Source organism: Eptatretus burgeri, chromosome 5 (assembly GCF_056783735.1).
Source record: "Eptatretus burgeri isolate ZD-2024b chromosome 5, Ebu_testis_v1, whole genome shotgun sequence".
Taxonomy (NCBI): domain Eukaryota; kingdom Metazoa; phylum Chordata; class Myxini; order Myxiniformes; family Myxinidae; genus Eptatretus; species Eptatretus burgeri.
In genome coordinates this window covers 46,162,077-46,189,242 of record NC_140965.1, presented here as the reverse complement: position 1 = coordinate 46,189,242, position 27,166 = coordinate 46,162,077, and the positions used below count along the sequence as shown (strand labels likewise).

General features: G+C 49.5%; 1 protein-coding gene and 1 long non-coding RNA gene across 2 annotated transcripts in view; both read right to left on the bottom strand.

Moving 5' to 3' along the window:
• Positions 1 to 5,168, bottom strand: part of LOC147026361 (fatty acid-binding protein, heart-like) — a 56,123-nt gene extending 50,955 nt beyond the window's left edge. The window contains exons 1-2 of the mRNA XM_085881694.1: positions 4,924 to 5,168; positions 124 to 296 (exon numbers count right to left, since the gene is read on the bottom strand). Coding sequence (XP_085737820.1) covers positions 124 to 296; positions 4,924 to 5,083 — 333 coding nt within the window. The 5' untranslated portion in view covers positions 5,084 to 5,168. The remainder of the gene's footprint in view (positions 1 to 123; positions 297 to 4,923) is intronic.
• Positions 5,169 to 5,347: 179 nt separating this feature from the next.
• On the bottom strand, positions 5,348 to 24,819 carry LOC147026360 (uncharacterized). The gene is made up of 3 exons (XR_015058306.1): positions 24,731 to 24,819; positions 22,930 to 22,994; positions 5,348 to 5,507 (listed from the first exon to the last, which is right to left on the bottom strand). It is a non-coding gene; the product is annotated as an uncharacterized LOC147026360 (long non-coding RNA).
• Between the last annotated feature and the right edge of the window lie 2,347 nt (positions 24,820 to 27,166).

The window sequence follows — 27,166 nt, the reverse complement described above, 5'->3', positions numbered from 1 at the left end:
CACATGGTGAGACTTTCCAATGGAGAAGTGTTATTCATAACGATGATTAAGGATACCTCATCAATTTAATAAATTATTGATGACGATGCTCCATCGTGCCCGCGGCGCACCTCCGGCACTCACCTTCACTTTCCGGTCATCGGCCGTCGTTTCGTCAAACTCTTCCCCAAGTTTGAAGGTGATCTCCGAAGTTTTGAAGGTGCTGCAAGTCTTTATAGTGACCTTATCTCCATCTTTGGTGATGTGCACAGAGGGATTCTGCTTGACTGCGATCTTCCTCGTTAATATCCCGACATCTGAGTGTGCAAAACAATGAAGCACGTGTTACAATAAAAACGATGACGACTTATTCAGAAATGACAGCACAACCAACTATAATGCGGCTGCCCGGTAATGCCAGAGTTCACCTTGCGATTTTTCGGGACCGCAAAGACGGCCGAGTTCAGGATGAGGTTGGTTGGTATTTTTCAATTTGGATCATCCCAATTCCAATCGGATTTTCACAAGCATCGACACTGTATTCTGGCTGTTTGAAGTCAGCAGTATACTTGCAGTTATGATGCCTTTAAAGTGTTGTGTTCTGTAATTATTGGACTTTCTATAATGCAAAGCTGTTATTATAAGTGTTCTCGGGTACACACTTATGATTATGTGGCCATGATGTGCTAATCAGATTTGTTGCTAAATCCCAACTCTTGCCCAACAAGCAAACGCTTTTTAATCAGTGGGATGATGCAATTATGATCCAGTGTCCAGTCATAAGTAAATTATTGTGCATTCAAGTATATTCTGCACTTTTCCATACAATGTAGATGTAAATTGGTTTCCATCTTGGTTTTGGTATGGCATGACTACTGTAAAAGAAGCACCAAGATTGTTTTTTCAGAAAAATTAGACAGAGTTCATAGATCACCTTTACCCTGTACAGTCTTGAGAAAAAGGACATGGGAAGGGTCTTTTCAACTCTTGCTTTGTGTTTCCGAGCATGATCTGTATTTCCAGCGAGCTGCCATTTTGTCTGAATCTCGATATTCCCCAATGCTGAGAGGGAGATGATGTAAAATGGCGTGATATTTTCGCCACGTACTGCTAAATGGAGTTTTTGAAAGTGACAAGAAGGTGATTTGTGTTCTACAGTGTTCAAGTACATAATTCAATATAAATAAAATAAAGGTTTGAAAGGTTGTAGAAAAAAATATTTTAAAATTCTAAAGTTTACCACCGTTGATACACCGTCTTTTACACCTCCTTTTTTGCATACATAGTCAAGGCTTGTGTAAGAGCAAGTACATTGAATGGATCAGGACATAACAGGACAAAAGGAACAGTGGGGGGGGGGACACACCATCAACAGAGCCGAAGGCTAAGATGGAGGCTGGATACTTGGACAAACAATGGTGGGTGGCTGGAAAGGGCAAGATGGATATAGAAGGAAGCACACAGGGGGGTGGGGGGGGGATGTCACTAAAAACAATAAGCCTCCTGTTTGGAATAATTTTCAATTTTGTTTGACTGTTACATGGGCAAACGGAGTAAACGAGTTATTTTACTCCTATCTGGGCATGCACAGTCAGGATGACATTCTGTACAATTTGCTAAATTTGGAGCCAAAGTATACTGCTAAACTGAAGGTTCATTTTCAGATCCATGTTCAAAATATAACATTCAATTGAAATTCAGTAGTTCCTCGATCATACACTCACATTTGGAGACAGATAGACAAAGTGAACCAATTGCTTAACCCCGCATTTTGCTTTGCACATGCGGGGTAACAAGCATCAGATGACCTATTCATATTCTGATGTTGCCCGAAGGCAGGTCAAGTACTGCTGAAGCTGTTTCTTGGCAAGGGTGGTTTGCCATTACCTTCCCAGCAGTAGTTAGGGCAGGAATTTGTAATTTGTTCAAGGTCCACCAAGGGATCCTGAACATCCACCAAGCACCAGTGCTGACGTATGTGCCTGCTGGGTTAACGTCCTTCCAATAGATGGTGATTTTCATTTCTATAGTAATGAGTTCCTTTGAAACTAGTTGGTATAACTCTTGAGAGCAAGGTCATTGATGCCTCACCTGGCCTGTGCAACACCAGGGTGACAGTTTATAACTGGGTGCAACACCAGGGTGACAGTTTATAGCTGGGGAAGCAGAAAATATATTTATACACATTTCTTTCCTTTATGCTATTCATTTTTTTTTCTGATTACAGGCCTTGTATGGCGATCGAGCTGAGAGATTAAAGCGGTTACAGCTGCGGAGAGGTACGCATGATAATCAATCCTCTGCATTCAACCCACAAACAGGTCTGCAGAAGAGAATTTTTGAAGGAATTTATAGATTTTCCCAATAATTTAGTGTCTGCAATTTTGACACACTTTCGGTCACGTGATCGGCATGACCTCCACAATTTAACATCACGACCCTATCCTAATGTAACCCAAATTTGGTAGCATTCTGACTGGTGGGTCTGGAGTAGAATTTTGAAGGAATTTACGCCATTTTGACCTTATAGTAACGTGATGGGAGCAAGCTTTGCAATCACCATTACCAGTCAGGAGCGGAACCTTGCTGCCAAATTTCAGCCTGGTCGGCCTGAGAAGTCAAAATAGGAGACGGACGGATGGTGCAGGTAACAATAACTTATCTGGAATTCCAATTCCAGATAAGCTAATTACAAAGTGCCTTTCATTTCAAAAGACATTCCTTTTACTCGCTACCCTGTGACTTCACTAAATCCAATCTGTATCCTGTGATATCTAAGTGTACATGGCAAGTAACCCAGATTTTCCGGGTTTGACACAATTTGTTTCTGAAAACCCGCAGACCCGTTTAAATGTGGTTCAAACCCGCATTGGATGGAAAGTAGGATCAATTTTAAAAACACAATGTTTCACTTCCATTCCACTCGCAAGGATTGACACACAGACTGTGAGACCTGTCGTCGATATCCAAGGTACCACTCCACTCTCTCATGTCGAGTCTTGGCTCTGTGATAAGCAAGTGTGTATCCGATGTACAAGCAGGTGTGTGTATCCCATGTACAAACAGGTGTGTATCCGGTGTACAAGCAGGTGTGTATCCGATGTGCAAGCAGGTGTGTATCCGACGTACAAGCAGGTGTGTATCCGACGTGCAAGCAGGTGTGTATCTGACGTGCAAGCAGGTGTGTATCCGACGTGCAAGCAGGTGTGTATCCGACGTACAAGCAGGTGTGTATCCGACGTACAAGCAGGTGTGCATCCGACGTACAAGCAAGTGTGCATCCGGTGTACAAGCAGGTGTGTATTCCATGTACAAACAGGTGTGTATCCGATGTGCAAGCAGGTGTGTGTGTATCCCATGTACAAACAGGTGTGTATCCGATGTGCAAGCAGGTGTGTATCCCATGTACAAGCAGGTGTGCATCCGATGTACAAGCAGGTGTGTATCTAATGTACAAACAGATGTGTATCCGATGTACAAGCAGGTGTGTATCCCATGTACAAACAGGTGTGTATCCGATGTGCAAGCAGGTGTGTATCCGATGTACAAACAGGTGTGTATCCGGTGTACAAGCATATGTGAATGCGGGTTCAGTCCGAATAAACAGTGAGAGTGGGGTGTAACGTAATTGGTCAGGGATGTGTATACCGTTAAAAACAACCTCTGCCGAGCCCTGCCACCCCTGTCCAACAATTGCCTCCAACTCTTGCCTTACAAAGTGGTCATACCTCGATGAAGAATAAAATCACGAAATTTTCTGGTTCAAAGCTATTTGGGAGTTGTGCGTTTACAAAACGTGCCAAGTGCGGTGGAGCATTGTGCAGCGAGGCATAGTTCGCGGTCTCGGTGACCGTCCTTCAGGGCACCGCAAGTCCGGTGGAGACCGAGAAAAGGAATTGACCTATGGGGGTTGGTGGAGCTCAGACACATGAATGGGGATTAAAAAATAGAGAAACTTCTCGAATAAAACCCAACATGTTAAAGTTGACAAAATATAAAGAACGCCATTTGTGCCGTATGGAATTTACATGGACAAGTAGGTCCCATCAATAGGCATACAGACACAAAAGCACAGAATACAACATTACACTGCAACGTGTGGGACAAATAAGTCATTGATTCGTGTGCACCACGTGTTTGGAGGTTGCATCAGCACTGGGAACGCAGCTGTGCCCCTTGTCGGTTACGGCAGGAATTAGTAACTCGTTCCGGCAACCTCCTCCTCCTTCACGAACTACATTGTGGCGTTTTCAGCATGTACCACAGAGTGCTAGCATACGGGACAGCCGGATTAACTTCCATCCGAAAGACGGCGCACCTTTTGTCATGGAACGCCCTGCTGTGACGTGACAGTTTATAGTCTGTTCGAGAATTGGTATGTCGCTACCTCTCTACATTCCTGTTGGACAACAGTTATCCTACTATTAATTTGTACTTGGTCACTTGCTTTGACACCAACACAAATTTTTATCACGTTCCAGAGGCATCAAAAAGCTACATGTATCAAACAAACGGTTTAAAATGTAGCCCCTCGCAACCATTAGAGCATTTAAATTGCATCAGAGGTGGCAACGAATGTGAATTGTTGCTCCCAACTTGCCGGCTCAATGACAGAAGACACCATTTGTATTTTTGCCCCCTTCATCCGCATCCCGTTTAGAATCCCGTGTGGGCACGGGCAACTTGCTAGTACACTATAACGCATTGTAATCGTGCACATGTGACTGGCCCAAAATGTGCGTGTGATGAATGGCCTTGACACGGGAACTCGATCCCCACCGTACCCTGATATTCATGCTAAGAGCTCGTGGCTTGGTTACCAACGATATTATCCACGCCACAGCCGAGCCGTTCAAACATCAAACAAAGGCAAAGCGCACGTTTCGGTCGCGGCACGGCTCGCACTTGGACACGGAGGCACGAACGGCGGAAGTTCCCACTTACTTAACGCTTGCAAGTATTCGTCGAAGTTGGCGCTGCTCTTGATCTTCCACGTGCCGCAAAAAGCGTCCATGGTCCCGGGAAACAAGCACAAGGTCAGACAGTTAGCCACGGAGCTGTAACAGAATCTGCTGCTCTTGCAAAGTGCGGCTGTTTGTAACATGTGATAAGTATAACTGATGGGTGTTAATTTATAGGGGATGGAAAGAGGGCTGGATGGAAGGGGAGGGGCTGAGAGAGAGAGAGAGAGAGAGAGAGAGAGAGAGAGAGAGAGAGAGAGAGAGAGAGAGAGAGACAGAGAGAGACAGAGACAGAGACAGAGACAGAGACAGAGACAGAGACAGAGACAGAGACAGAGAGAGAGAGAGAGAGAGAGAGAGAGAGAGAGAGAGAGAGAGAGAGAGAGAGAGAGAGAGAGAGAGAGAATAATAAATAAATGAATAAAAACAACGGGTGTGTGGAGAAGGAAAAAGTGATGTGCGTCATGGGGAGGGTGAGACCTCCTGTTTAAGAGGAAGGAGGTAGACGGTTTGAAGCAAGGTGTGAGTGCGGTTTTTACTCAACGACTTCAAAAGCAAGCTTGGTTTCTGTGGGACACGATGCAACACGTCCTTCAGGAGGAATGTTAAGCTGGTTGTTAAATGTTCAATCATCCTGCCTTTAAATTAAAAAAAAGCCCGACCATACTCAGAGCCTTCTTGATGCCCCCATGCGAAGCCCGTGGCCACCGCCCCCCATAAAGGGCCCCCCACATCAGCTTGCAATTTTTTTCAAAGCATCTTGAAAGTTCTGTAGTACAGTATAGACACATTTCCAATGACATTTCCTTCAGTCCCTGAGTACTTCTGCTTGCCCAGAAAATTAATTTGAGTGAATTCCTGTGCGTACCAAAAAAATAAAAAATAAAAATAAAAATAAAAATCGCACCAGGGTCTGAAGGAAGCGGTTCAGTTCGGCATTTTTCATTCATATGAAATAGGCCAAGCCGAGAAACAAACGAAACATGTGATAAACTCCCCTTTCACCCTTCTCCCTCCAATCTTCCCCCTCACTCCCCCTTCCCAAAGTTGCCCCCCCTCTCATGCACAAAGCTGTCTCCTTCCCCAACCCTCTCTCTCTCTCTTCCATCTCATCACTCCACCTCCTCCAATCTTCAACTGCCCTCTGCCCCTCTCTTATTACTCCCCAATATACCTCAACCCATCCCCACCGAGCCTTTTCTCTCCTCATCCGGCCCTCTCCCCTGGCTCTTCTGCAATCGTCCACACTCTTTCAACAACTCTCCTTACCCCTTACCACCCCCACTCTCCTTACCTGACAGACCTGAGCCTCGTCCTGGTGGTGGAGTTGTTCTCTTCATCAAAGACCATCTTCCTCACTCACCATGCAGTGCCCTCTCTCCCCCCCCACACCCCCAGGAATACCCCTGGCTCTGGCTACAGCTTCCCCTCTACTCCCATCTCTTATTTATATGTGTGTTGTACCGTCCACCAAACAGTGATAACTCCATTTCCATCTCGCTCTCCGAAAACATGGACCAACTTCTATCCTCTCATCCCAACTCTCTCTTCCTCATATGTGGTGACTTCAACTGTCATCATGCCAGTTGGCTGGGTGTGGGTACCTCTCTTACCTGCCATGGCACTTCAGCAAAAGACTTCTGTCACTCATTGGGACTGACTCAATCTGTCAACTTCCCGACCCGGATCTCAACCAACAGTACTCTATCTCTTCTGGATCTGATTTTGACCAATTTTACTGAAAATATCTGCTGTTCTTCCACTGCTCCAATCGGTTCATCTGAGTACATGCTTGTCAAACTGAACATCTCTCTGGCTGTTATTAAAGAACCACCTCAGCGCCGTCGAGTCTGGTATTTTACTCAGGCTGACTGGCAGGGACTTCAAGCAACCATCTAACTTTTAGACTGGTCTCCCATCTCTACTCCCTCCGACATCAACTCATCCTGGGATATATATATATATATATATATATATATATATATATATATATATATATATATATATATATATATATATATATATATATATATATATATATATATATATATATATATATATATATATATTGTTGCGGATTTCGCGCCCGCCGGCGTGCTGACGGCCACGTAACTCGAATCGCGGCACGTCGCCCACCGGACGGACAATCCAGTCGTGACCCTCTCGGACTAACGCCGGGAACCAGTCACGGGTGGACCTTTCGGTCTCACCGCGATCGAGCCAATCAGCCCCCGCGTGGGATAGGGTTGCTCGCCAAATTCGACCTACCTAAGTACCCACGCGGAGGGTAGACCGGGCGATCGCACCTCGCCGCAGGTCGACTTCGGACACGGGCCACTTAAGCGACCCGTTCCGTACTATCAGAATAACCGAGCGGTGTTATCGTCGACCTCGACGGTTCGATTAATTATCGGGCGTATTCAGCCCACTACCAACCCTTTACGTGAAGCAAGATGAGGATTCAATGGGAGAAATGACGAAGCGAAGCGGGAAACAGTTCAACACAAAAGCACATTTATTCGCGGCACACGGGAAGCACACATATTCAATTCCACCAAAAGCACACAAAAAAACACAATTCCATTTACACAAAAAGCAAATATAAAAGCGAAAACACAATGCCATTTACACAAAAAGCAAATATAAAAGCGAAGACAATGCAGAGCTAATACCGACTACCGAGCACACGGCAACACTTATACAATTCTACCTCACAGACGGCGCCGACAACACATACCCAAAACCAAGGAAAGAATACCCTCAAGGATGAGGCGGGCCTGAGGCCGAGACCGGGTCGCGCCTACCCGTCTGGTGATGAGACGCGGAGCGGCGATGGCGCCCCAACCCGCGGGCCTCGCGGAGGGTGTCTGGTAGGGGGTGGGAAAGGGGCCCCCTTGGTCGCACTATCTCAGCGCGGGGGGAAACAGGAGGGGGTTGTTGATGCTCGGGGTATAGAGGATCTTTATTATCCCTGGTGTGCGTCTCCACCTCGGCCAGGTCGCGCTGTCGGCCTCCCTTGGGTGCAGCTCCCTGCACGACGCGAGCACCCCCTCGTCTGGTGTCGCCGCCTTTCCACAGCTCGTCCCCTCCGTTCCGACTCCAACGCACACGACGAGCAGCTCCACCGCCCGCGAAGTCTTGACCCTCTGCTTCCGACTCTCCTACTCTCCGCCTCTGGACTCTCCGACTCTCCTCTCCTCCTCTGGACTCTCCGACTCTCCACTCTCCTCACTCTCCACTCTGGACTCTTCTGACTCTCGACTCTCCGCCTCTCCGCCTCTTCTCGACTCTCCGACCCTCCGCCTCTGGACTCTCCACTCTCCACTCTCCACTCTCCTGACTGACGAACACGGTCCTTTTATCCCCCCGTAGCTTCGCCTTTGACCCCCTCCCTTTGACCTTTCACCTCGCTCCCCATTGGCCCGAGAAAAAGTGGGCGTGAAGGCTTTTTGATCCACAAATTTGCATATATCGATCGTCCTGGAGGCGGGGCCAAATCGCCCCTCGCTCACCGATTGGACGGCAAAAAGTGGGCGTGTGTCGTTTTTGATCCGTTTTTGAAGCACAAAATCCGTGATTTTGTACACGCTGTTCGACGCGCGCCCTGCACGAGTCCAACACCGGTACCCACAGCGGGGCAAGAACGGTGGCGATGCTACGGTTGCGAGGTGTGACGTGAAGGTCGTGGCGGTTGTGGTGAAGCGGTGGTTGTGGTTGTAATCATGGCAGTTGGTCCAAAATAAAGATAGCAAAAGAAAAACGGCTATCCTGAAGAGTCGCAGCTCGCATAAATGACATGTATTCCCACTAGACAACGGGTTTGGACCTAACTACACATGTACTTACCGAGATACCTCACCTAAGGGACCTGAATGGTGGTTTGCGAATTTGGTAACCACAACACTACCCCCTTCCCTTTTTACAGACTCGTCCCGAGTCGTCAAATTTTCGTGTGCCATCATGTGTAGTTTTCCCCTAGTACATTTTACCTACGGATCCCTGAGTGCGACATTCATGGTATTCGTGTCCCCAAAATAAATAACCTGAGGGCTGCGTAACTATCTAAACAAACTCACTCACACGGACGACTTAAATAAAATTGCCGGCGCTAGACAGACATGCCGGGGGCGCACTCATATTTACAGTACATCTTAACCTTAACTTACAAATTTTACACTAAACCATGGCCCAGGATCATTGAACTCTGCAAAAGAAAAGCAGTTAGCAGGGAGCCAGGCTGCCCGCATGCAGTCTCTGGCTCAAAACAATGCAGGTGACAGGGAACGTGGCTGGCTGCTCACACGCAGTCCAAGGCCTTCCCTTTTGAACTGAACGCAGTGAACCACAACGGTGCATGGGCTGCACAAACGTAGTCTCCGTGCCAGCTCAAGCGGCACACGCAATGAGCACAACGAATGGATGCATGAATGGATGGACGCAAACACGGTGCACGGGCCGCCACTGCAGGCCCGTGTTGTAGCTGCCAACAGGGCAGTTCTCGCAGCTTGCAAACTGTTGCCTTGCGGATCCTGGCGCACATGGAAATGAACAGGGGGGGCAAAGCAAAAATTGAACGGGGCTGGTGAACGTGGGCAGTGGGCATGGCATGGCAAAGGCAGCAGGCAAACACAGCCCGCAGAAGAAGGCCGCTGCAGGCAAACACAGCCGGCAGATGAACTGGCCGGCACAGGCCTTGAAGAAAAAACAGCCAGCCGGCAGATGAAGTGGGCCGGCACAGGCCTTGCAGCACAGCAGCTGCAGACGATCCAGCCGGCACAGGCCTCGCAGCAAAACAACAGCTGCCGATGAAGTTGGCCGGCACAGGCCTTGAAGAAAAACAGCCAGCCGATGGCACAGGCCATGCAGCAAAACAACAGCTGCCGATGAAGTTGGCCGGCCTCCGCCTTGAAGCAAAACACGGCCAGCCGATGAAGTTGGCCAGCCTTTGCCGTTCCGTGGAGGTTGGTGGAGGGAGTGCGGTGGTGCTGGCCACTTGGAAGGCGGGCTCGGACCTACCTACCTGTCTCCCTCCCAACCTATCGCCTTTGCCTGTCACTGTACATACCCACTCCCTTAATTTATCAAACCCCAATTTAGCCCCAACTTATTTTTTTATTGTTTTTATTTTTACTTCCCCACTATAAATCGTCCCCTAACCCCCTTTATCGTCCTTGTTCGGCTAACCTATTCTGTCACCTAGCCTACTCCCAACCCCTACGTTCCCTTCCCAGAGGGGAACAAGGGAGAGCTAGCATCCTGTGTCGAGGCCCAACGAAGCCTCAGAATGGCCTCCCCAGAGTTCGGCGATCTAACCCAAAGTGGGTCCAGCGGCCCACAACGACAGCGAGGGGATGGATGGTGCGGAGGGGTACATCTCCTAATCTACCCTATCCATTTAACTGTTAAACTACCCCGGGGCTTTCAACAAGCGCCTCTCGCTTAAACTATTGGTTCTAACAACCCAGATTCCCGTCGCCTGTGTTAGTGTCCTTACAATTTCGGGCCTCGCCCCCCAATTTTCTCTCCATGCCCTCACACGGTCTCCTGGCTAGGACACGTGGCTCCCTTTGGCAGGCACGACCCTCTGCCGAATCTCCCGCTATGGCACCCCCGGGCACTACACTGCCTCCGAGCCTACCAGCTCCCTAACACCGGGGAGTGCCCCCCATGGCACCTCCCCTGAAACGCACACGTGGCAGGCCGGCCTCCCGGGCCCCTTTCCGAGGGTCACCCGTGCCCACAACACTGCCCACGCGGCTAATGGCGCCCCGGGCCCCCGCACCAAGCAGGCGCACCCGTGCCCACTACTCTATCCCGGCCCCCCATGGGCCCATGGCCTACCGCGGCCGACTAGCCTGGTGCCCGGGGTACCCACTCAGCGATACTCACCTTTCGCAGCCACGCTCCCAAGCCCGTCAACAGGGCTCCTGCACCCCTCCAAATTGGTCTCGAGCCTACTTTCCCACCAACAACAAAACGACCTCCATTTTTCAATTTGACTAACCCCCTAACTCACTTTACACTGACCCCGGGGTCCCTTGGGCGGGAGTCACTCCTCCCCCCAATCACTCATCGCACCATGCATTCCCCATTCGCTCCACACACACACAGACCCGCTGGCCTCACTCACTCACCAAGCACATGCCTCCACCTCATAACTCACCAACTCTTCAACACACACACCACCGAACTCTGCCATCCTCCTAACTACCTCCCCTAACTAACTCGTGCTCCCACGTCGTCCCTTAAACTAGTAGCACGTTCCTTTTAACACTACATAGCTAAGCTACGTTCCCGCTACACATCCACAAGTCTGTCCATGTCCTCAAATAATTCCATTAATCAATTTCCCAGGGGGGGGAATTTCCTCCCTTCCTACTGGGCTCGTGAACTCGTCGCAAGACTCTGAGAGCCCTGCGCCTCTGCGGGAGCGGCTGTTCCAGCACCGACTCCTCCGGCAAGACATATCCATGAGGGCGTAAGGTCGCCCTTGTAAGGCCTCAGGCGGTCCGCGTGGACGATCCGGGGGAGGGCTCGTGGTCCCATTTTAATTTTTAGGACCACGTCACTGACTTGCGCCAGGACGACCCCCGGGCCCTGCCAAGGTGAGGTGAGCTTCGGGCATCTGCCCTTCCTTCGCCGGGGGTTAAAGAACCAAATCTTTGCCCCCGGTGGGTATTTGCTCACCTGGCTCCGGTGGTCGTACCTGCGCTTCATTTTTATGCCCGCCTGTTGGAGCTGGTGTCGTGCGAAGGCGTGGACCTTCTCCAAGCCCTCCTCCAACCGACGGGCATAGCCCTCCCCCGGGGGCCTATCAAGCCGCTCAGGCGTCGGACCGCACAATAAATCGACGGGGCTTCTCAGCTCCCGTCCATACATCAACAGCGCCGGACTACATGCGGTAGACCCGTGCTGGGACGCGCGATAGGCCATCAGGAGGTACGGAAGGTGTTCGTCCCAGTCCTCCTGGTTAGTGGCGGTGAAGAGGGCCAACTGTTGGACCAGGGTCCTGTTGAACCTCTCCACCATGCCATCAGACTGTGGTCTCAGGGGCGTTGTCCGTGTTTTTCAAATTTCCAGGAGCCTGCACACCTCTTTTAGTAATTCACTCTCAAAATTTCGTCCCTGGTCCGTGTGCAGCTCCTGCGGAATCCCATACCGGCATGTAAATCCTTCTACGAAGGCCTTGGCCACAACCCCTGCTTCTTGGCTGGTGATAGTCCCTGATGGGTTTAAGACCCAAATTTTATTGTTGGGAATTCGCGCCCGCCGGCGTGCTGACGGCCACGTAACTCGAATCGCGGCACGTCGCCCACCGGACGGACAATCCAGTCGTGACCCTCTCGGACTAACGCCGGGAACCAGTCACGGGTGGACCTTTCGGTCTCACCGCGATCGAGCCAATCAGCCCCCGCGTGGGATAGGGTTGCTCGCCAAATTCGACCTACCTAAGTACCCACGCGGAGGGTAGACCGGGCGATCGCACCTCGCCGCAGGTCGACTTCGGACACGGGCCACTTAAGCGACCCGTTCCGTACTATCAGAATAACCGAGCGGTGTTATCGTCGACCTCGACGGTTCGATTAATTATCGGGCGTATTCAGCCAACTACCAACCCTTTACGTGAAGCAAGATGAGGATTCAATGGGAGAAATGACGAAGCGAAGCGGGAAACAGTTCAACACAAAAGCACATTTATTCGCGGCACACGGGAAGCACACATATTCAATTCCACCAAAAGCACACAGAAAAGACACAATTCCATTTACACAAAAAGCAAATATAAAAGCGAAGACAATGCAGAGCTAATACCGACTACCGAGCACACGGCAACACTTATACAATTCTACCTCACAGACGGCGCCGACAACACATACCCAAAACCAAGGAAAGAATACCCTCAAGGATGAGGCGGGCCTGAGGCCGAGACCGGGTCGCGCCTACCCGTCTGGTGATGAGACGCGGAGCGGTGATGGCGCCCCAACTCCGCGGACCTCGCGGACAGTGTCTGGCAGGGGGTGGGAAAGGGGCCCCCTTGGTCGCACTATCTCAGCGCGGGGGGAAACAGGAGGGGGTTGCTGATGCTCGGGGTATAGAGGATCTTTATTATGTGCGACGAGCGTCTCCACCTCGGCCAGGTCGCGCTGTCGGCCTCCCTCGGGTGCAGCTTCCTGCACGACGCGAGCACCCCCTCGTCTGGTGTCGCCGCCTTTCCACAGCTCCGTCCCCTCCGTTCCGACTCCAACGCACACGACGAGCAGCTCCACCGCCCGCGAAGTCTTGACACTCTGCTTCCGACTCTCCTACTCTCCGCCTCTGGACTCTCCGACTCTCCCTTCTGGACTCTCCGACTCTCCACTCTGGACTCTCCGACTCTCCACTCTGGACTCCCCGACTCTCTGACTGACGAACACGGTCCTTTTATCCCCCCGTAGCTTCGCCTTTGACCCCCTCCCTTTGACCTTTCACCTCGCTCCCCATTGGCCCGAGAAAAAGTGGGCGTGAAGGCTTTTTGATCCACAAATTTGCATATATCGATCGTCCTGGAGGCGGGGCCAAATCGCCCCTCGCTCACCGATTGGACGGCAAAAAGTGGGCGTGTGTCGTTTTTGATCCGTTTTTGAAGCACAAAATCCGTGATTTTGTACACGCTGTTCGACGCGCGCCCTGCACGAGTCCAACACCGGTACCCACAGCGGGGCAAGAACGGTGGCGATGCTACGGTTGCGAGGTGTGACATGAAGGTCGTGGCGGTTGTGGTGAAGCGGTGGTTGTGGTTGTGGTTGATGTTGTGGTTGTGGTGGTAATCATGGCGGTTGGTCCAAATTAAAGATAGTAAAAGAAAAACGGCTATCCTGAAGAGTCGCAGCACGTATAAATGACATGTATTCCCACTAGACAACGGGTTTGGGCCTAACTACACATATACTTGCCGAGATACCTCACCTAAGGGACCTGAATGGTGGTTTGCGAATTTGGTAACCACAACACTACCCCCTCCCCTTTTTACAGACTCGTCCCGAGTCGTCAAATTTTCGTGTGCCATCATGTGTAGTTTTCCCCTAGTACATTTTACCTACGGATCCCTGAGTGCGACATTCATGGTATTCGTGTCCCCAAAATAAATAACCTGAGGGCTGCGTAACTACCTAAACAAACTCACTCACACGGATGACTTAAATAAAATTGCCGGCGCTAGACAGACATGCCGGGGGCGCACTCATATTTACAGTACATCTTACCTTAACTTACAAATTTTACACTAAACCATGGCCCAGGATCACTGAACTCTGCAAAGAAAAGCAGTTAGCAGGGAGCCAGGCTGCCCACATGCAGTCTCTGGCTCAAAACAATGCAGCTGACAGGGAACGTGGCTGGCTGCTCACACGCAGTCCAAGGCCTTCCCTTTTGAACTGAACTCAGTGAACCACAACGGTGCATGGGCTGCACTAACGCAGTCTCCGTGCCAGCTCAAGTGGCACACACAATGAGCACAACAAATGGATGGATGAACACAAACACGGTGCACGGGCCGCCACTGCAGGCCCGTGTTGTAGCTGCCAACAGGGCAGTTCTCGCAGCTTGCAAACTGTTGCCTTGATCCTGGCGCACATGGGAATGAACAGGGGGGGGCAAAGCAAAATTTGAACGGGGGCTGGTGAACAGGGGCAGTGGGCATGGCATGGCAAAGGCAGCAGGCAAACACAGCCCGCAGAAGAAGGCCGCTGCAGGCAAACACAGCCGGCAGATGAACTGGCCGGCACAGGCCTTGAAGAAAAAACAGCCAGCCGGCAGATGAAGTGGGCCGGCACAGGCCTTGCAGCACAGCAGCTGCAGATGAAGTTGGCCGGCACAGGCCTTGAAGAAAAAAACAGCCAGCCGATGAAGCTGGCCAGCCTTTGCCGTTCAGTGGAGGTTGGTGGAGGGGGTGCGGTGGTGCTGGCCACTCGGAAGGCGGGCTCGGACCTACCTACCTGTCTCCCTCCCAACCTATCGCCTTTGCCTGTCACTGTACAAACCCACTCCCTTAATTTGTCAAACCCCAATTTAGCCCCAACTTATTTTTTTGTTGTTTTTATTTTTACTCCCCCACTATAAATCGTCCCCTAACCCCCTTTATCGTCCTTGTTCGGCTACCCTATCCTGTCACCTAGCCTACTCCCAACCCCTACGTTCCCTTCCCGGAGGGGAACAAGGGAGAGCTAACGTCCTGTGCCGAGGCCCAACGAAGCCTCAGAATGGCCTCCCCAGAGTTCGGCGATCTATAACCAAAGTGGGTCCAGCGGCCCACAACGACAGCGAGGGGATGGATGGTGCGGAGGGGTATACTTCCTAATCTACCCTATCCATTTAACTGTTAAACTACGCCGGGGCTTTCAACAAGCGCCTCTCGCTTAAAGTATTGGTTCTAACAACCCAGATTCCCGTCGCCTGTGTTGGTGTCCTCACAATTTCGGGCCTCGCCCCCCCAATTTTCTCTCCGTGCCCTCACACGGTCTCCTGGCTGGGACACGTGGCTCCCTTTGGCAGGCACGACCCTCTGCCGATTCTCCCGCTATGGCAACCCCGGGCACTACACTGCCTCCGAGCCTACCAGCTCCCTAACACCGGGGAGTGCCCCCCATGGCACCTCCCCTGAAATGCACACGTGGCAGGCTGGCTTCCCAGGCCCCTTTCCGAGGGTCACCCGTGCCCACAACACTGCCCACGCGGCTAATGGCGCCCCGGGCCCCCGCACCAAGCAGGCGCACCCGTGCCCACTACTCTATCCCGGCCCCCCATGGGCCCATGGCCTACCGCGGCCGACTAGCCTGGTGCCCGGGGTACCCACTCAGCGATACTCACCTTTCGCAGCCACGCTCTCAAGCCCGTCAACAGGGCTCCTGCACCCCTCCAAATGGGTCTCGAGCCTACTTTCCCACCAACAACAAAATGACCTCCATTTTTCAATTTGACTAACCCAGCTAACTCACTTTACTCTGACCCCGGGGTCCCTTGGGCGGGAGTCACTCCTCCCCCCAATCACTCATCGCACCATGCATTCCCCATTCGCTCCATACACACAGACCCGCTGGCCTCACTCACTCATCATGTACTCACCTCACAACTCTCCAACACACACACCGCTGAACTCTGCCATCCTTCTAACTGCACCCCCTAACTAACTCGTGCTCCCACGTCGTCCCTTATACTACAGCACGTTCCATTTAACCTACGTTGCTAAACTACGTCAATTCTACACATTCATAAGTCTGTCCATGTCTCCAAATAATCCCATTAATTATTTTATTTCCCCACCTAAAGCTCACTAAATCCCTCTACCTAATCCATTCCACGGACTCCATGAGGACTTACCCCTGCCCCATGAAGTCGGTCTAACTAAGCTAACCCTTCCCCCTAACTAGTTTCCATCCTGTGCCCAGGCCAAGGGGGTCTTCCACCCCTTGCCCAGGAATCCTGTACACCCGAAAGTGAGGCTTGCCTTTCTTTTTTTTTCATGCGCAGCACCTGCGCGGCAACTCAGAGCTCGCGCACTTTGCACCTGCCCGTGACGTCATGCAGCTGCACGTGTTCCTCGTCCCTCCTTGGACGGGACCATCCGGCAGAGATACCCCTCCTGCCGGATTCCAACCCCACGTGCAGCCATGACGTCACCGTGCGCATAAAAAAAAACAAGCCCCACGTCTCGAGGGGTTCCCCACGCGAACACATGCGCTTTGCCCGTTGGAGCTTGGCACACACGATCGCGTGGAGAACCCGTCCGGTCCAAATCCATAATCCTGCCTAAACTTTGTCCGTCCGCGGGATCGGCAAATCCACCGCGTGCGTTTCCGGACCGGGACTTCACTCTCGCAAGCGAGCACGTGGCGGTCTCGTGCGTTGCACAGCACGAACCGCGTGCTCACTGCTGGGTGAACCCGGCACGGTCCCCGAAACAACTACAGCCGCTACTCGGCTTTCTCTCCTCTGTCGCCGTCTCCGTCTCCATTCCACACACGCATACCTGCGTGTTACGACGCACACAGTCCACTCCATCACATTCACACGGGGAGACGCGGCTGCGTGCTCCCGCATGCCAACCGACATCTCCCTCTCATACCGCTCTCTCACACACACGGTCTCCCTTGCGCACGGCCGTTCACTCACGCGTGCCTCACTACTCACACAAACCATACTACTCACACACGCGGGGGCACTCAACCGCTGTTCCTCATCCACACACCGTGCCTCACTCATACACGCGGGGGCACTCAACCGCGGTGCCTCATCCACACACGGTGCCTCACCCACACACGCGGGGGCACTAACCCGCGGTGCCTCACTCACACTGGCCGTTTCACTCACACACACGGCCTCACTCACACACGGTACCTCACCCACGCACGGCGTGCTGGGAAGCACGTACTCTGGCACCATCGCCACCACACCACTCACACACGGGGTCGCTTCCACACACGGGGACGCACTCACCCCTTGCACCACACACACAGGGACAACCACACTGGGGATTCGTGTCTCCACAAGGGTCTCCGGGGCCTCTATACCCCCCAAGCTCTCCGTGCACCCGTCCACAGCACTCCTCCCCTCGACCTCGCAAAGCAGGACCGAACTCACCTGGTCGTGACTCGCCTCAAGGGGGCATACTCCCTCCCCTCGTTCCTGGAGGAGGCCATCCAGGTGCTCGCACTGGGTCTCTACCCAGTCCGCCAGCTCACCCTCACTATCCTCCACTACCTCCGTGTGTGTGTGTGCGTCACTTACCCCGTCCTCACCGTGCAGTCTCTCCTCTATCGTTCCCTTCCCGGCTACCGTCACTGCCAACTCTTCACCCTTTACCTCCCTTGTCTCCACTATTATTTCCCTTGTCGTCACCTCGTGTCTCGTCTCACACGTTTTGGTCTCCCCATTTAATTTTTCCCTCTTGGTCACCGTCGATTCCTCTGTCACGACCCTCGTCCAACACGCCCCCCGAATTATTTTTTCACCCGCCTCCACCGCGGGCCTGTCAGCTGTTGCACCCCCTTCCAGCTCGTTTGCTCCCACACGTGGAGTCGCCATTCCCAGCTCCCTGGTCACGGCCTTCATGCCCGCCTGCAGGCATCGGCCCATGTTCTGCGTCTCACCCCGGAACTTTTTCATTTCTTCCTTCATGTTTGCTTCCATTCCGTTTATTTGCTTGTTCATTTCGTTTTTCATTTCATTTGTATTTGTATCCATCTTTTCGTTCATGCCTTTCATTTCGTTTGTATTTGTATCCATCTTTTCGTTTATTTGTTGTGTATTCGCATCCATCGTCGTTTTCACTTCATTCATTTGCTTGTTCATTGCCGCCAGCATGGCGAATAGCTGGGCCATGTCGGGTGCGCTTGGGTGAGCCGATTCGGCAGGGGTTGGGGAAGGGTCTTGGTGGAGAGGGGGGGGGAGGTGTCATACACCGCGGCCGCTGCCGCACCCACCTCGGGCCCTGGGTTCAGTTGGGCGAGTCCGTGTTCCTGCACAAACAACATTTCCTGCTCGGGGATTCCATCCTGGACCATGGATTCTACACATTCTACATCCATTTCTAATACCCCCGGCTCCCGCTCGCCTTGAGACGCCATCTTGCTTCTCGTGAAGGGTTAATTTGCTCGCTCGTAATTTGGAGGGAATCGGGGGTCGCTTCTCTCACCCCTGGACCGATTCCCGTGAATTTAGCCGGAGACAGGAGAGCCCGTTTTCCTGTTCTCCGATACCAGTGCCGCGAGGAGGGCGATGAATTTGTATCGCACGACCTGACACCAGTGTTGCGGTTTTTCGCGCCCGCCGGCGTGCTGACGGCCACGTAACTCGAATCGCGGCACGTCGCCCACCGGACGGACAATCCAGTCGTGACCCTCTCGGACTAACGCCGGGAACCAGTCACGGGTGGACCTTTCGGTCTCACCGCGATCGAGCCAATCAGCCCCCGCGTGGGATAGGGTTGCTCGCCAAATTCGACCTACCTAAGTACCCACGCGGAGGGTAGACCGGGCGATCGCACCTCGCCGCAGGTCGACTTCGGACACGGGCCACTTAAGCGACCCGTTCCGTACTATCAGAATAACCGAGCGGTGTTATCGTCGACCTCGACGGTTCGATTAATTATCGGGCGTATTCAGCCCACTACCAACCCTTTACGTGAAGCAAGATGAGGATTCAATGGGAGAAATGACGAAGCGAAGCGGGAAACAGTTCAACACAAAAGCACATTTATTCGCGGCACACGGGAAGCACACATATTCAATTCCACCAAAAGCACACAAAAAAACACAATTCCATTTACACAAAAAGCAAATATAAAAGCGAAAACACAATGCCATTTACACAAAAAGCAAATATAAAAGCGAAGACAATGCAGAGCTAATACCGACTACCGAGCACACGGCAACACTTATACAATTCTACCTCACAGACGGCGCCGACAACACATACCCAAAACCAAGGAAAGAATACCCTCAAGGATGAGGCGGGCCTGAGGCCGAGACCGGGTCGCGCCTACCCGTCTGGTGATGAGACGCGGAGCGGCGATGGCGCCCCAACCCGCGGGCCTCGCGGAGGGTGTCTGGTAGGGGGTGGGAAAGGGGCCCCCTTGGTCGCACTATCTCAGCGCGGGGGGAAACAGGAGGGGGTTGTTGATGCTCGGGGTATAGAGGATCTTTATTATCCCTGGTGTGCGTCTCCACCTCGGCCAGGTCGCGCTGTCGGCCTCCCTCGGGTGCAGCTCCCTGCACGACGCGAGCACCCCCTCGTCTGGTGTCGCCGCCTTTCCACAGCTCGTCCCCTCCGTTCCGACTCCAACGCACACGACGAGCAGCTCCACCGCCCGCGAAGTCTTGACCCTCTGCTTCCGACTCTCCTACTCTCCGCCTCTGGACTCTCCGACTCTCCTCTCCTCCTCTGGACTCTCCGACTCTCCACTCTCCTCACTCTCCACTCTGGACTCTTCTGACTCTCGACTCTCCGCCTCTTCTCGACTCTCCGACCCTCCGCCTCTGGACTCTCCACTCTCCACTCTCCACTCTCCTGACTGACGAACACGGTCCTTTTATCCCCCCGTAGCTTCGCCTTTGACCCCCTCCCTTTGACCTTTCACCTCGCTCCCCATTGGCCCGAGAAAAAGTGGGCGTGAAGGCTTTTTGATCCACAAATTTGCATATATCGATCGTCCTGGAGGCGGGGCCAAATCGCCCCTCGCTCACCGATTGGACGGCAAAAAGTGGGCGTGTGTCGTTTTTGATCCGTTTTTGAAGCATAAAATCCGTGATTTTGTACACGCTGTTCGACGCGCGCCCTGCACGAGTCCAACACCGGTACCCACAGCGGGGCAAGAACGGTGGCGATGCTACGGTTGCGAGGTGTGACGTGAAGGTCGTGGCGGTTGTGGTGAAGCGGTGGTTGTGGTTGTAATCATGGCGGTTGGTCCAAAATAAAGATAGCAAAAGAAAAACGGCTATCCTGAAGAGTCGCAGCTCGCATAAATGACATGTATTCCCACTAGACAACGGGTTTGGACCTAACTGCACATGTACTTACCGAGATACCTCACCTAAGGGACCTGAATGGTGGTTTGCGAATTTGGTAACCACAACAATATATATATATATATATATATATATATATATATATATATATATATATATATATATATATATATATATATATATATATATATATATATATCTCTCTCTCTCTCTCTCTCTCTCTCTCTCTCTCTCTCTCTCTCTCTCTCTCTCTCTCTCTCTCTCTCTCTCTCTCTCTCTCTCTCTCTCTCTCTCTCACACTCACACTCACACTCACACTCACACTCACACACTTATCCCATCTCATTTTCAGTTGTCATGGTACACTGAAGCTTGTGGTGAGGCTGTTGTCCTGAAACAACTTGCCTTCTCCTCATGGAAGGCTAATTCAACTGAAGGCAATCTCAGTTCCTTCCACAAGGCTCGGAACAAGTGTGTCTACCCTCAGGAGAGCCAAGAAACAACATCTTTCTAATCTCAAATCTGAACCCCCAAACCTGTCTCCTTCCTCCAAATCCTGGTGGCATCAAGTTGAGCGTTTCTGGTGTATGCTCCCCTTCCATCCCCACCCTTACCTCAAATGGCCGCACAGCTGACACTGCACATGAAAAGGCTGAATGCTAAAGTCCATGTTTGCTTCTAAATCTTGTGTCCAAAACCCATCACTTTCTGTACCCACCTTACCCAGTCGCACCCAACTGTCCCTGGATTCTGTGTCCTTTTCTCCTGACAAGATGGAGAGCTTGCTGTCAAACCTCGACTCAGATTCTGCAAACATTATTGTTCTGCATAAAAAAGGTGCAAGAAGAGATCCTTGCAACTACAGACCGATCAGCCTTCTCCCAATCATCAGCGAGGTTATGGAATCCATCATCACTTCAGACATTAAATCCTTCCTTTTCTCTAATGGCTTGATTTTCGATCATCAATTTGGATGTAGAACAGGTCACTCTACCCTGGATATGCTGCTTCTGCTCTCCCAACAATTGATGGAGATCCTCAATGCCAGATATGGAATCAGAGCTATCTCCATAGACATATCGAGTGCCTTCGATATGGTCTGGCAGCCTGCCCTGCTCACCAAACTCTCTTCCTATGGTATCCAAGGACATCTCCACTCATGGCTCACAGACTTCCTCTCCTGTCACAGCCAACATGTGGCCCTTAATGGAGTTCTTTCATTCCCCTTCTTGTCCAGGCTAGAGTTCCTCAAGGCAGTATTCTGGGCCCTGTGCTTTTTCTGGTTTTGATAAATGATCTCTGACTCCCTGGAAAGTCCTCTTTATCTCTTTGCTGATGACTCCACCCTCTGCCGTACCACCTGTCATCTTCCTGATGATCTGTCATCCCTCAGATCAGCAAACAGCAGCCTCTTCACTCTCTGCAGATCTGGATAAAATCACAAGCTGGTCCAACACGTGGAACATGTCGTTTAACCCTGACAAATCTTTCTCTCTGAAAGGACAATCTGGAAAACCACCCCATATACTTTCTCAACAATCCTCTTGAAATCCTTTCATTCAAGCTTCTGCTTCTCACTATCTGCTATGATCTTTCCTGGGAGAGCCACATTTCCAAGCTTGCCTCAAAAGCCAGTCGCCGACTGGACATCCTCCATCATGCAAAGTCCTTCCTTGGCTTACCTGAACTCCTGACCATAAACAAAGCTTTTGTCCACAGCCTGATGGAGTACTGCTCTCTCCTGTGAGCTTGTGTTCCTGCCTCTCACCTTTCTCGGCTTCACGCTGTGGAAATGATGGCATTTAGGATCATTGGTATCTTCTGCGACGTGGCTGAGTCTGTGGGTCTCTCACTGTATCACCACAGGTAGGTTGGGGGATCCAGCCCTTCCCCCCCCTACCCCCGCTCTGTCTGAGTTATGTCTCTCCGCCCCCCCCCCCCCAAATTTCTGCAGGGTGCTCAAGGTCCGCCAGCAACCTCCTTCTTGTAAAACTACCTCGGACATCTCAAATCGTTGTGGATGGATTTGGACAAAATTTGGGAGACAGGTTGGGTGTGTGCCAAGGACAGATTGATTAGATATTAGAATACGAGAATTTTTTGAATTTTTAAAGTGATTCTTCACCATTGAGAGATAGGAATAAAAACCAGACAAAGCATGATATTGCAAAAAAATTGTGGATGGGTTATGACAAAATTTGGTGGCTCCAGTGAGGAAGGGGATCCATATCTTGCGACAGGACAGTGCTCTACATAAAACTAAAAAGGTGTCACCTGTTCTACAACCAACAGCTACAAGGTTCCAGAATCCAGACAAATTGCAGAAAATTAAATGAACAGAGCTGGAGCTTAGAGGAGAATGAAATAATACTTCAATGTAAAGCGTATTGTGCACACGAAGCATGGGGGATTAGTGGTAAAAGAGAAAGATTCATGAACCAATTGAAACAAACAAAGCTGGCAGCCAAGGCCAAAAGAGTTGTACTCACCAAATTCACTGTAGTAGCTTCAATGACCCAAAGTTACTTGACCCAGGAAAGAATAAAGGAAATAACTGACAAAACAGGACAGTAAGCAATTGAAGATGTAAAACAGATTCAGACCCAAGAAGAGAGAATCAGCATAAAATAGAAAATCTGGACAAAGAAGGAAAAATGAACATTATTATGGGCAATGGAGTATGCCAGACAAAATGGCATGATGAAAGAAAGTGCAAACACTTGGGAACAGCTAAATCGAAGATTATATTCTGATAAAGATAATTTTTATAGAGCATCACTAAACTCAAAGAAAAACAATATTATCAAACAGAAAATATTCCTCAAAAGAGTAGGAAATAAGAATAAGAGATGAACAAACTGAAGAGGCAATAAGAAATGACTGTTCACCTATAAATGGAGACCTACCACCAATGCCACAGTGGAATGATGAGACATACGTTTGGGATGAGATTCCCAGAGTACGAATTCCCAAAGAAAAGGAACAACCAACAGAACTTACTGGTACGACAGAAAATAGAACAAGAGAGGAAAACAGAAACAGATTTCAAATTTAATCTTTATAACATAAACAGATTGGAGAATTGAATCAAGAAACAAAACTGAAAACCCCAAAACAAGACCAGAGAATGACAAAAGGAAATACTGCAGCAGTATCCATAGAGAAATATCAATTTGAAGTTCCGAACTCAGATCAAATTGCATCTTCAAAAACAAAACAAAAAATAGCAACAAGGATAGATCACAATGAGGAGGAGAATAATGGACAACAGAATGAAGAAGAGGAGGAGGAGGTTGACACCACAGTGTAGGTTAGAAGATGAGGTGGCTCATATAATAGAGGAAATCAAATTGATATCACCCAAGCAAAGACCACATCTCCACCGAATAAACAAACAGTTGAAGATGCAAGTAAGGAGCATAAATCAAGCAGTCACTAAAATGCTCCCGAAGTAACCGAATCTGAAAGCAATTAATGACGTGAGTTTTGCTGTATGTCCAAAAGAAAATAAGAGGCAAATGACGACAAAATTATAGATCTGATAATCTGACCAGAATCAAGACACCACCATGGAAACAAAGACTTGAGAAGCAGAGACTGACTGAGGGTGGAAATTCAGGAAACTCAGGAAACTTCAAGAGGGGAAACCGAAGTCCAAAGCTCATGAAACGAATCGGACAAATAAAAAGGAATTATAACATAGAAAACTAGAGGGGAAGCACTCGGTAGAGTGCAAAACCTCCGCCGCCAATACTGCAAGGTCACTCAAGTGAACCTAATATTCTATTCATTCAATTTGACATCAACAGTGCTCACAGAGTTATAGTTTGCAACTTTCCCTTTTACTTTTAACTTTTACATACTAAATTCATTCGCCATAACTAGATTCCTTGAGACAGAAATTGATTTTACGTGGGTATATCCACCTGAAGTTCCAAAATCAGCCGCAATTATGATTTTGGCATGTTTTTTTGTTGGAAATCACTTATAACATGGAGATATGCAAAAAAAAAGTTGCAAAAATTTTTTTTTTCTCTAACAATTTTTTTTTGGGGGGGGGGGTTGGAAATCACTTAAAACATGGAGAAATGCAAAAAAAAAATTCTAATTTTTTTTAATGGCCGCCATAGTGGCCATATTGGATATTTGACCAGGTCCAAAATTTATTGGCATGATCCTTGGACGATACCTAATCCAACCACCAAGTTTCGTCGAAATCCGTCGAGGAGTTTTTCCATAATACTGCTCACAAACAAACAAACAAACAGCCAGTCATAGACTGGTACTTACGAAATCATCAACTTGACCTCTGACCTTGTCTAATAAAAGCTGTCTCTCGAGAAGGTAGCGATGCAAACCAGAAGTTTCTACGATGATTCTGTACCAAACCATCAAAAATCGTAACGTCAATCAAAGCAAAAATCTCCATTTCTCCACACAATTATTTTATATTATTTTATCAAAGTCACAAAACCGTAATATTCGGCCATCCACAAACAATCTTTACATAATCCGACGGCTCAGCGAGTCAGGCATGCGACGATAACCTTTATTGGGAGAAAAAATGACTTTTAAACATCTTTATCGAAAACACCGTCAGGGCGCACACGGAAAACCTTTACGTGACTCAACGACGCGTCTGCTCGAGCGAAATGCATCACGTGACGACCCGTGATGCGTCGAGTGAAATATTTTTCATACAATCTTAAAAAGTCTTCAAAACATCCGATTTTTACCAGAATTTCGACAACCGAGTTTTAAGCGTCCTAAGCGATCGCAAAAACCGAAGACAAAATTAAAATCGAAGTTAAAACGAACTCGTAACGTCGAGCGAAGCAAAAATACTCCATTTCTCCATGTGAATTTATGGAATTATGTTTGACCTCACTGTGACCTGGACCTTTGACCGATTTTGACCAAAATCTAATCAGCACTAGCCATCAGCCTCCTGAATCACGCGGTGTAATTTGACATTGGTAGCTTCTTCCTTTCTCGAGTTATCGTGCCAACAAACAAACAAACAAACAAGCAGTCATAGACTGGTACTTCCGAAATCATCAACTTGACCTCTGACCTTCTCGAACAAAAGCTGTCTCTCGAGAAGGTAGCGACGCAAACCAGAAGTTTCTACGATGATTCTGCACCAAATCATCAAAAATCGAATGTTTTGGATGTTTGACCTCACTGTGACCTTGACCTTTGACCGATTTTGACCAAAATCTAATCAGCCATAGCCACCACCCTGCTGAATCCCATGGTGTATTTTGACATTGGTAGCTTCTTCCGTTCTCGAGTTATCATTTTTTGGATGTTTGACCTCACTGTGACCTTGAGCTTTGACCGATTTTGACCAAAATCTAATCAGCACTAGCCATCACCCTCCTGAATCACGTGGTGTAATTTGACATTGGTAACTTCTTCCGTTCTCGAGTTATCGTGCCTACAAACAAACAAACAAACAAACAGAAACGGAAGGCATCAATATACTTACGAAATCTTTAGATTTCGTAAGTAACAAACAAGCAGTCATAGACTGTTACTTACGAAACCGTCAACTTGACCTCTGACCTTGTCTAATAAAAGCTGTCTCTCGAGAAGGTAGCGACGCAAACCAGAAGTTTCTACGATGATTCTGTATCAAACTATCAAAAATCGTAACGTCGACCGAAGCAAAAATTTCCATTTCTCCACGCAATTATACCTTAACGTGACTCAACGACGCGTCTGCTCGAGCGCACTGCATCATGGGATGACCCGTGACGCATCGAGTGAAATATTTTTCATACCTTCTTAAAACGTCTCCAAAACATCCGACTTTTACCAGAATTTCGACAACCGAGTTTTAAGCGTCCCAAGGGATCGCAAAAACCGAAGACAAAATTAAAATCGAAGTTAAAATGAACTCGTAACATCGAGCGAAGCAAAAATACACCATTTCTCCACATGAATTTACAGAATTATGTTTGACCTCACTGTGACCTTGACCTTTGACCGATTTTGACCAAAATCTAATCAGCACTAGCCACCACCCTGTTGAATCACGTGGTGTCATTTAACATTGGTAGCTTCTTCCGTTCTCGAGTTATCTGCACCAAACCATCAAAAATCGAATATTTGACCTCACTGTGACCTTGACCTTTGACCGATTTTGACCAAAATCTAATCAGCACTTGCCATCACCCTCCTGAATCACGTGGTGTAATTTGACATTGGTAGCTTCTTCCGTTCTCGAGTTATCATTTTTTTGGATGTTTGACCTCACTGTGACCTTGACCTTCGACCGATTTTGACCAAAATCTAATCAGCACTAGCGATCAACCTCCTGAATCACGTGGTGTAATTTGACATTGGTAGCTTCTTCCGTTCTCGAGTTATCTGTACCAAACCATTAAAAATCGAATATTTGACCTCACTGTGACCTTGACCTTTGACCGATTTTGACCAAAATCTAATCAGCACTAGCCATCACCCTCCTGAATCACGTGGTGTCATTTGACATTGGTAGCTTCTTCCGTTCTCAAGTTATCGTGCCTACAAACAAACAAACAAACAAACATACAAACAAACAAACAGAAACGGAAGTCATCAATATACTTACGAAATCTTTAGATTTCGTAAGAAACAAACAAGCAGTCATAGACTGGTACTTACGAAATCGTCAACTTGACCTCTGACATTGTCTCATAAAAGCTGTCTCTGGAGAAGTTATCGACTCAAACCAGAAGT